Below are 12149 nucleotides of genomic sequence, written 5' to 3' on the forward strand. Positions count from 1 at the left end.
AGAAGGAAGAAAGCGCTGAAAAGCCCCAAACAGCAAACTGATAGAAGTCCTTTTGAGAAGGTGACTAGAAAAGAGGATGGAGAGTACAGACAAAAAAGGAGCATACAGCATCCTGCTCAAGATATTTAAATAAGTATATATATATCGATAGATAGATAGATATAGATATAGATATAGATAGATAGATAGATATTTGGTTTCAATTCAGTGTCCCTGAAATAATGAAATGTACTGTTGAAAATAGCATCACTTACCAAAATAGGAATGAATGGCTATATTGATATTTGTTGAGCATTCTTGTCTGTGTACATTCCTTTAAAGGAGCTCCATCTTGGGTTAAACAAAGCATTTTTTAACATAAGTGATACTAGTAGTAATCCATAATTTTTTTCCTGGCTCATAGCCTGCTGTAGGGTAAAGAATTGTTCTGGTGAAAGTTACCCTTGCAGCACACAGTTGTTTAGTGGAAGTTTTAAATTGTCAAGTCTATAAGAATGATGCCATTTTACCTTAAGCTGAGAGTACATTAATTATTCACACTTAATGCTTGTAAGTATGTGATGTCCATGGATGTACATCTTGGATTTGCAAAAGCACAGTCATAACAGAAATTAAATGTGGAGATTTTATCTATGGCCCTCTCCCCATCCACCTGTAAAAGCTGGATATTAACATTAGATGATATATTATTTAGATGATATATTAAATTCTTTTGAATTGAAAGGTAGCTAAAGATAAATGAGAAAGTAGTTGGTTTGGTTTTATTTACATGGATTGCATGGTTGTATAGTCACTAAAATAAAACTCCATGAAAAAGTTATTTTCAAAATCTCAGGTTATATAAATCTTCTTGGGGAGCCAAAACTGCATTATTTCTGTAAAAAGGGAGAAATTTGAAAACAGATGTTACAATACATGACTTCTAAGTGGAAATGAATGATTATGGAAAACACAAAGTCAATGGCATGACTGGTGAAGTCTCTCATATTGTGACATGATTCTGGAAAGCTGGAAAAATTCTCATAACACTGATCTAGGAGGTGCTCTTAAAACAGAACTAATTTTGCAACACGTAAACAGTTTACAAAGTCACAATGTTTCTTAGATGTTGGGAACTATAATGAAAAACAAAGTCGGGGTTGATTTGAATTTTCCACTTACCTTGAAAATTAAGAGTTCATTAGAGTACTGCTACATTTTAGATCACATCCCAAGTTTTAAAAAATCTAATAAGGAAGCTTGTCACTATGGTCTATTTTTATGATTGAAAGGGAGTTTCTACTCTTAATTTTTGTGACCAATTCAAAAATTATCTTATAGTTTATATCAAAGTGATTCAGCATATCTGTCACAAGATATCAATGATGGAATTTGTTTGTTTTACTGTTGACAGTTTATATGGGCTTTGAGTTTTCAAATTGCTTAAACAGAATACTGTTTACTTTTGAAGTATATTGAGTAACCACAGAAACATTTAAAGATTAGAAATTATCTTTAAAAATTTCTCACACACACTGATGTTGGTGCCAGTGAGAATTTAAGAACCAAAATGTGTTTAAAAGTGGCATTTATTGTGTATTGTTCAATATGTGATTTGTATTTTAATAAGGTGATAATACTTGTGGGTCCCCTTTTATCTTTCTCTCCTGTCTAGCCCTCTATTTCTTTACATTTAGCACAAAAATGAAAGTAATTTGATATGTGGCCTGTTTTAAATGGTGATCTTCAACAGAATAGAAAATAACTTCTGAATCACATGTCCCTTCTATGAGTGCAGTGTCAAGTCAATTTAAATAAAATAAAATAGAACAAATGAACAGACCAGATTGTAAAGAACAAGAATATACTGCTGTTATTAGGCTATCTTTTCAAAATTATGTAGCATAGAGGAAATGTCTAGAATTATCTTATTTTTATTACAAGCTGCTGCATTTCCTTTGAAAAATTAAAACCATTTCAATTATTCTGTACAAATTATAAGTAATAGAAAAACTGCTTATTGAACTTGAACACAAGGCTGTAGTTGCCACAGATATCAAGACTCCTGTTTGTGATTACCACTAAGTGTAAAAGAAAGAGAAAATGATGACTGCAGCTGATCTGGTGCTAAATATTCCAAGCTTCTGCATTATTCTTTTTCCTGAGGTGTACTCTGTTTCAACACCAGCTGCTTGCACTATAGTATAGTACACCCCACTGCTAACTTTTAAAAACAATTATGTTAAAAACTGAAAACAATTTAAGTATACACGTATCAGTAGTGTTGATTGAATTTTCTATTTATGCTCAACGCATTGTAGGCATTAAGCAGCAGGTATGATAAATGCATAGCAAAATGCTGCAGTAATTGCATAAGCTTGTACCAGATTTGGAAGGCTGGGTGAATTAAATCAGGAGCCCAGTAGCACACTGTACCATCATTTCCCCTTAGATATTGCCAAAATTGTGTTTAAATATTCATTCTTTCTTTTATTCAAACAAATATTTAGTGACTTTCTATAATGAGTGTGTATATGCATATATGTGTTAAAGAGTATCTGTATATATATGTATAATTAGTCTTATTCAATAATGTTTAGCAACGAGAAAACTAACCACCTTTGCTTTAGTGTTTGTGCCATAAAAAAATAAAAATCTAAAGTGAATGAACTGTGTGTCAGAAAATTTCATTCATTTTCTGTGAGACATTAGGTCAGTAACTTTATTAATTCCATACATTTTTTAAAAAAGAGAGAGAGAGAGAGAGAATTTTAATATTTATTTTTTAGTTTTCGGCGGACACAACATCTTTGTTTATATGTGGTGCTGAGGATCGAACCCATGCCAGGCCAGCGCGCTACCACTTGAGCCACATCCCCAGCCCATCATTCCATACATTTTTAACAAACTTTATTATATGACAGGAAAGTACTATTGCAGTGGGACCATAAAAATAAAAAAGAAATTATATTCCTGAATAGGATGGGAAGAAAACACTGGAAGCTTAGAAAATGACATAAAGATGACACAGAGGTATGAAACTTCCTGACTATCTTAATGTAAGTAGAATGCTGGTAAAATGACTAAAGAGTAGGATGCAAGGGAAGGATATCAGGACTGAAAGAGATAGTGGTGGTGATAAAAACTGGTGAGAATATATGGAGTATTGTTTACAGGGAACATTGCATGACATGTGGAAGAATTTGGGCTTTATTCTCTCTGCAATTGAAATGCTTTAAGCAAAAAAAAAAAAAAAAAAGTAGAATATTTTAGAAAAATGATTCTGACAGTAGTATGGAAGATGATTTGGACACCTCTAAAATGCTGTGTTCCAAGCAACGGAAAGAGAGCTGCATGTGGATAAGTTCAAGAATATGGTAAAACAGTTTCTGTTGAATTTAACTCTGGATCAAAATAAGTTACATGAAAAAAAAATCCTGAGAGATTTGTAATGTTTTAGATGAATTTCACATATTCTCTCTTTCTAGTAACATTTTATCCTTACTTAGTTTTTTAGGTTGCAAATGCTACTACTTATGAACAATCCTTAAGTGTGGATCAGTGAATTACTCAAAGGCAAGAAACCAGAGAACACTTGCTTGAATATAGGCATAAGGAATGGTTCATTTCTTCACCCACACAGATCTTTGTTGCCCCTGCCAGGCAAAGGTTTGCTCCTCTACCATCTCAGAAGAAGCCATATTTTTGGCCTGAAGCTTATACAATGTGGGGAGGCTGCCCTTTTTTCAAAAGAGGATATAAATTATAGTACTGAATTGAGCTATTAAAGACTGTTTAGAGGAGCTGGGGTTGTGGCTTAGCGGTAGAGCGCTCACCTAGCATATGCGAGGCTCTGGATTCCATCCTCAGCACTACATAAAAATAAACAAAATAAAGGTATTGTGCCCACTACAAATAAAGAATAAATTTTTTAAGAGAGAGAGCATTTTTTAATATTTATTTTTTAGTTTCAGAGGACACAACATCTTTGTTTGTATGTGGTGCTGAGGATCAGCACGCATGCCAGGCAAGCGCGCTAACGCTTGAGCCACATCCCCAGCCCAGAATAAATATTTTTTAAAAGGAAGATCATTTAGAATGAACAAAGAGATCACAACAAATTTCAAATGGAAAAATACCATAACTTTGTTAATTAAAATCTAACACATCTCTCAAGATATTTTTCTTAATGTTTTTGCTTCATACTTACCTTGCAATGTGACAATAATGTCCATTAGTTCTTATAGAGAAAATAGTAATCAGTCTTTCCACTGGAAGGGTTGATTTAATTTTTACTTTTGATAGTAGCAATGCATAAAGAATGATTTTTTACATAGTTGTATTTATTGTGGTGCTTCAGGTTTGTTTCCTATAAACACACAAATGTATTTTGTTAAATTCCTATCAAAAAAAGGAGAAAGTGTTATTATCGTATTTTAACTATATGTGTGGCATTATTAAGTATATTTCTGAAAGGAAAATACTTCTCCTTTGACAAAGGTACTCAAAAAAGTCAAATTCTTGATTTACTGTTTTGTATGTTTAATATGTGGAAGAATTTTTCATAGTCTGATTTTGGGCTGTGTACATTTCAACCATGTTTGTCCTATGCTACCCATTAGTTTCCAGTGTTGGAACACATGCATTTTGCATTATATCCCCTGCATAGAGAGTAGTGAAATTACTCCCAGAAGCCATTTCTAGAGTTGGCAATAACTTAACTATAATGTTAAAGATAAATAAATGCAGATACTAGATAAAGTAATGAGAGTAAGAGAAATAGTCCAGTGAGATCTGAACTCACTTTTGGATTATACAGAAGTAATTGGGTGTTTAAAGGCAGAATGAACTGAGTAAGCAGTAGCTTAATGGAGTTAGGTAAAAATGAAATTACAAAACAGGGGGCATGTAGGTTGATTCATGTGAAACCCATAGGGTTTGCTAATTCATGCTTATTAGGCTCCTACTGTCCCATTGGATACAGGAAGACAGGGCCTCTTTCTTCAGGTGCCAATTGGAACTAACAGTAAATTCTTTTGGCATCCTTGTGTTTTCACAGGCAAGCACTTTAAGAAAGGCTAGTGTTATCCTAGGGAAGTGGTCTTAAGCTATTGTAAACTGTTCATTTTTTGTCAAGGCTGTATAGGCCATATTTAAAATTAAGTTGATAAGGAGCTAGACTTCAGTTTGGTGACAAAGAAAATCATTGTCAGTACTCGTAAGTTATTTCAAATGTAGATATCTGCCATTACAACAAACTGAATGTTACTCTATCTTACTCTGAGTTGTATCTTACATTGTCCACAGCAACTGTGACATTTCCCAACACAAAAGGACATACAAAAATGGAAGGAAAGTTGGTATAGAAAAAGATAGTCTTTATTTACTTCAGTAAAACATTATCAAGTATGGATAGATTGTCCTTCACATGATGGAATTAGAGAGTCTTCAAACTGAGAGTCAAGAAGGATAAGAGAGGAGTTAAGTGACTGTAAATAGGTATAACCCCAACTACTGCCCCACTCCCTAACAACATAGTCAATTCCCAGAAGGATGTCAGTAGGTAATTGAGAATATGAAAGAATTTCCTAGAGAAACTGTATTTCCCCTGAAAGAGAAATAGCTTACTTAAGGGTCCTCTAACAAAATAACTACTCCCCAGTTTCCCCTTTAATGAACACTCAATTACCAAATCCAGCTCATATGTACAAAACATCCAATCTGAAAAAAGGAATATCCTCAAAAAGGTAACTATAAAAAGATATTACAATTATGAAAGATCAGGAAGTTTTTTAAGAAACAGAACATTTTTTCATTTCATTTCAAAATACTCAATTCCAGATACTGGAATTTGGTTTGCATAGTCAAACCATCATTCAAAGGCAGGATAAAGATATAAAAGACATGCAAAGTTTACAAATAAGTTTCCTCCTATGCATCCTTTCTTGTATACTACTAGAAAATATGATCCATCAAAATGATGAAATAAATCAAGAAAGAAAATGATGTTTTTAAATTTTTAATCCTCCTCACAGAAATACGGATCATATATAGAGGAGAGCTAAAGAGAACTGGATAATAGTAAAAAGAAGTGCCACTAAAACAACTAATCAACAGATCTAGGAAGCAACTCAGCAGCCGTTAAAGTATAAAAAGAAGGTTTCAATTGAAATGTATTTTTTATTTTACCTATCTTTGCCCAAAGGTAAACGTGAGATGTTTTTATCATGCTGAACATAATTCAGTGTTTCTGAGAGACACAGTAGTTATGAAGAAGGATTAAGAAACCAATTTAGATAAGTTATTTCACTTAGAATCTCAAAGTATCTTTGGTTCAAACCTGAGGAACTGTAATTAGGGTACATGCTTTATTCACAATGCGCTATACAAATAATTATGATGTAGGAAGGATTTGGGAATGAAGAGGTAACTTGGGCCAGGTGAATGGAGAATATGGTATATGCCAGTACTGACCATCAGGGTGGAATTAAAACTTCCCCAGTAAATTTTCAAGTTTTAATGTAAACTGTTTATGGTCTTAGTAGGATATTTTGGAATGAGATACAAATTGGCATTTTCCATTGGAAAATGGAAAATGATCTAGACCATTGACTTGATTTCAACATTTTGCTGGGTAGACAGATGGGTCAAACTGATTTGAATACTGCAGATGCAAAATCTATGAACTGAAATTCTTTTAGGATTAAGCAGAGCAAAAAGACAAATTTAGATGACTAAGAGCTTTTTCTCTTCAGCTAATAAATTTTTATAGTAACTATTTTAATTGATAGTTTTCTAAAATAAATTGAGTATATCTGTTTCTTCTTAAGCAGAGTAGAGAAAAATAACTTTGATTTTTATATTTTTCTTCTAGTTGGTGTTTGTATCCTTTTCCTTGTGGAATATCAGGTTAATTATGTTATAGAGCTTTTTTAAAAAATACACTTCACTGTGTTAGCCATTGCTCATATAATACACTCAAATTTCAAATCTTTTTTTAAATGTTTTGTAGAATTTTTTGATAGAAATAGCATGTAGAATGATGAAATCTGACCTTTTTGTGTAGCCATCAGTGGAAACAGCTGTGAGATTGGCAGAAATCACTTAATAGCAGATATAGGAATGCTTAGTTGAGTAACTGATCTTTTCAGACCTGCTGGTCCTATTCCAAATCTAAATGAATTGGGAAATAACAAAATATGCCTATAACCCTTCAGTAACTTCAGACATTTCACCCATAGTAGAACACAACATAAGTCTGTTTCCTTATGTTTTCTTAGCTTTTTCATCTTCAATAAAAATGGTAGAAAGATTACAATACCCATCTTTAGGCATCATTGAAAGAATTAAACAAAATGAAAAATACACAAAGCTTATTGCATAGTAGATGCTCGGTGTCATTTTTCCCTTCCCTTTGCTAAAGTTTCTCTACCTTATGATGGCAAATAACTAAACGCATGACTAGTGTTCTATATCAGTCTTCTTGTTGCTCTGACAAAATAGCTGAGATAAATAAAGAGTAAAGATTTATTTTGGCTCACAGCTTCATGGTTACTAAGCCCTCTTGCCCTTGGGCATGTGGCAAGGTACTTCATGGCAGCTGAGACACAAAAGAGAGTGGAAGAAAGAAACCAGGATTCTAATATACCCTCAGAGATCATGTCCCCAGTGACCCAACTTCCTCCAACTCGGCCTCAAACAGAAGTGTGACTTACCATTGTTCTAGGCATCCCTCAATCCAGTCACAGTGACAACCAAGATTAAGCCCTACACACAGCACCCTCCATGTATACTAAGTGCCTATTTCCTTTTTCACTTACAAGGTTTTTATTTCAAAAACAGAAATAGGAAACTTGTCCCTTTGCAATTTTAAACATAGTTATTTCCATTGCCTTTCTGAGCTGACACACTTGGAATTTTGCAGAAGAAATAAGAATATATGCCATTTGCTTGGTTTATTTAAAATTAATTTATTCTAATTAGGTATATGTGACAGAAGAATGCATTTTGATTCATTGTATACAATTGGAACACAAAATTGCATTTCTCTGTATGTGATGTAGCATCGCATGATATGTGCAGCCGTACATGCAATCATACATGCACCTAGGGTAAGAATGTCCATCTCATTCCATCTCATTCCACCATCTTTTCTGCCCCCATGCCCCCCTCCTCTCTTCCCTTTGCCCAATCACAGTTCCTCCACTTTTCCCCTGCCCTGTCTCATTATGGATCAGCATCCACTTATCAGAGAGAACATTTGGCCTTTGGTTTCTTGGGATTGGCTTAGCATGATATTCTCTAACTCCATCCATTCACCTGCAAATGCCATAATTTTATTCTCTTTTAATGTGGAGTAATATTCCATTGTGTTTATATACCACAGTTTCTTTATCCATTCATCTATTGAATGGCATCTAGGTTGATTGCACAGTTTAGCTATTGTGAATTGAGCTGCTATAAACATTGATGTGGCTGTGTTACTATAGTATGCTGATTTTAAGTCCTTTGAATATAGACCAAGGAGTGGGATAGCTGGGTCAAATGGTGGTTCCATTCCAATTCCTAAGGAATCTCTATACTGCTTCCCAGATTGGTTATACCAATTGCAGTCCTACCAGCAGTGTATGAGTGTGCCTTTAACCCCAGTCCTTACCAATACTTATTGTTGTTTGTATTCTTGATAACAGGCATCTGACTGTGTGAGATGAAATCTTAGCTTTTATTTGCATTTCTCTAATTACTAGAGATGTTGAACATTTTCTCATATATTTGTTGATTGATTGTATATCTTCTTCTGAGAAGTGTCTGTTCAGCTCCTCATTCCATTTATTGGATTGTTTGTGGGTATTTTGTTTTTTTGTTTTTTTGGGTTTTTTTTTTTGGTGTTAAATTTTTTGAGTTCTTTATATATGCTGGAAATTAATGCTCTATTTGACATGCGTGTAGCAAAAATATGGTCCCAAAATGTAGGCTCTCTCTTGAAATCATTGATTGTTTCTTTTGCTGAGAAGAAGCTTTTTAGTTTGAATCCATCCCATTTATTGATTCTTGATTTTATTTCTTGTGCTTTAGGAATCTTATTGAAGAAGTCAGGGCCTAATCCAACGTGATGAAGATTTGGGCCTACTTTTTTCTCTTTTGGGCCCGGAGTCTCTGGTCTAATTCCTAAGTCCTTGATCCACTTTGAGTTGAGTTTTGTGCATGGTGAGAGATAAGGTTTAGTTTTATTTTGCTGCATATGGCTTTCCAGTTTTCCCAGCACCATTTGTTGAAGAGGCTGCCTTTTCTGCATTGTATGTTTTTGGCACCTTTGTCTTGTATGAGATAACTGTATATATGTGGGTTTGTCTCTGTGTCTTCTATGCTGTACCATTGGTCTATAAGTCTATTTTGGTGCCAATACCATGCTGTTTTTGTTATTATAGTTTTGTAGGGTAGTTTCAGGTCTGATAATGTGATGCCTCCTGCTTCACTCTTCTTGCTAAGGATTGCTTTGGCTATTCTGGGTCTCTTATTTTTCCAAATGAATTTCATTACTGCTTTTTCTATTTCTATAAGGAAGGACGTTGGGATTTTAAGTGGAATCACATTGAATCTGTATAGCACTTTGGGTAATATGACCATTTTGACAATATTAATTTTGCCTATCTAAGAGCATGCAAAATCTTTTCATCTTCTAAGGTCATCTTCAATTTCTTTCTTTAGTGTTCTGTAGTGCACCATGATCAAGTGGTGTTCATTCCAGAGTTTCGAGGTTGTTTCAACATATGGAAATCAATAAATGTAATTCATCACACCAATTCACTTAAAAGATAAGAATTATATGATTATATCAATTGATGCAGAGAAAGTATTTTTGACAAAATACAGCATCCTTTTATGTTCAGAACACTAGAAAAACTAGGGATAGTAGGTATGTACTTCAACATTGTAAAAGCTATCTATCCTAAACCCAAGGCCAACATCATTCTAAATGAAGAAAAATTGGAAGCATTCCCTCTAAAAACTGGATCAAGACAGGGATGCCCTCTTTCACCACTTCTATTGAACTTAATCCTTGAAACTCTAGCCAGAACAATTAGACAGACAAAAGAAATTAAAGGGGTATGGATAGGAAAAAAACTCAAACTTATCATTATTTGCTGAAGTAGCAGGACATAAAACCAATACCCATAAATCAAATGCATTTCTATGTATCAGTTATGAATCTTCTGAAAGAGAAATTAGGAAAACTACCCCATTCACATTAACCTCAAAAAATAAAATAAAATACTTGGGAAACATTTGCTTGTTTTAGGAATACATAGAGTGAAAAACTAACCCATACTAAATTCCTTCATCTCAGTCAACTTCTTGCACTTCTATCTTTCTGTGAAGTATCTACTTTTCCTACACATATTTCTATACAAACACAGGAATGATTAATTCCTCAGGAATGGAGCTGTGCTTTGGTTCCAATAAAAACACAATAATTTGAAGTTGTAATATACATATTATCTCTGCATGTTTCTATGTACATATTGTCTCTATATCAAAGGGACCTAAATTTCAAATTTGAGATCAGAAAATCTTTTGAGAAAATGTTTCTTTTTTGAAATAATTTAAATCATATGCATTTCAACCTTTCTGCACTAAATTCAGGAAAGTATAAAAAGGAAAATATCTGACTTGAAATTTTGATAAATTTTGCCTTGATTATTTTATATCTTATTTAATCTATGGTAATGAAGCTTTCAGTACACTTCAGTAGAAATTGTGGTGAATCAACATCTGAGTCTTTTTTTTTCCCCAAATACCAACCCCCTCCTTCTCTATTTTACTTTCAAAGGTAAAATCATTGTCAGAGTAAATGGATCATAAGAAGACATGTTTTATGTTACTTAAATAATATACCAAAATATACAAACATACATGTATATATGTAGGTAAATCAATAAAACACTCTCATAAAATATGCCTATATACATACATTTACATATACATACAGTACCACCAAATATGTCTACTATTCCAGGAATTGATATGTTGGTTAATATCTAAATTTTTTACTAGCATCTTTTCTAATTAGTTATCTGCTTAGCTATATTCACATATATACATTTAGGAAACATGTAGTTTTTTTTATATTCACAAACCTATCCAAATTCTATTTGCTCTTTAATTTTCTGTCTAGAAATTGACATTGAACGCTGTGTACGAGAATCAATCAACCTATTTTGTTGGACGCCTAAAAGTGCTACTTATAGACAGCATGCTCAACCTCCAAAACCAACTTCTGACAGCAGTGGAGTCAGAAGTTCACCATATTTTTCAGCTGAATGTGTAGAGCCTCCAAAAACAGATCTGGTATGTATTTGCAGATTGAAATTACAAACTCTAAAAGAAGACATATGCAAAAGTAATATATCCTGGTATTATTATTGCTCTTAATATTGTTATTTATATCCTTTTTAATGGAGCTATTTTCTAATATATGATTGCATTCACACAGATATTTCAAAAAAATCTATTTAGACATTATAGTTAAGAAACTTATTTTACACATTATTTCGAATTTTATTTTCTATGCAATCACAGTATCTGTGTATGCATCAAGTTTATGTGTAATAAGAGATACCAGAAGCAAAGGAAGAATTGTTAATAGGAATTTATTTGTTGGTTGATAAAAGAGATAACATTTTGAAAAACTGTTTTTCAGGTTTTTCTATATTGTCCTTCTTATAAAACACAATTTATAAATATGATGAATGTAGCTTTCAGTTATAATTATTCATATATTCCAAATGTTCTATTACCACAATATATTAATGATTTCCATAAAATCAAATTTCAATTACATATATTGTTTTATGATCCTTTAATATACTTAATAGAGTAGACTTTAACTTGTAAAATTTTATATTCTAATAATAAACATTTTAAAATTTTTTTCAATTTATTTTTATTTTTATTGGTATACTATAATTATACATAATAGTGGGATTTATTATGGCATGTTTGTACATGTATGTACCATAATTTTATCAGCCTCATTTCCCAGTACCTTCCCTTTCCCTCCCCTCCTTCCTTTACCTGATCTTCTTGCTCTAGTCTACTGAATCTCCTTTCTATTATTACTTTTATTTTAATTAGTACATAATAATTACATAGTCTGTGTCTATATAAAT

General features: G+C 32.9%; 1 protein-coding gene across 2 annotated transcripts in view; it reads left to right on the forward strand.

Annotated features, from left to right (window-relative positions):
- The window catches only part of Tbck (TBC1 domain containing kinase), a 237430-nt gene that overhangs the window by 132449 nt on the left and 92832 nt on the right, over positions 1-12149 (forward strand). For both annotated transcript variants that reach the window (XM_076864170.2, XM_076864169.2), the window contains exon 23: positions 11156-11328. In XM_076864170.2, coding sequence (XP_076720285.2) covers positions 11156-11328 — 173 coding nt within the window. The remainder of the gene's footprint in view (positions 1-11155; positions 11329-12149) is intronic.

This window comes from Callospermophilus lateralis, chromosome 8 (assembly GCF_048772815.1).
Source record: "Callospermophilus lateralis isolate mCalLat2 chromosome 8, mCalLat2.hap1, whole genome shotgun sequence".
Taxonomy (NCBI): domain Eukaryota; kingdom Metazoa; phylum Chordata; class Mammalia; order Rodentia; family Sciuridae; genus Callospermophilus; species Callospermophilus lateralis.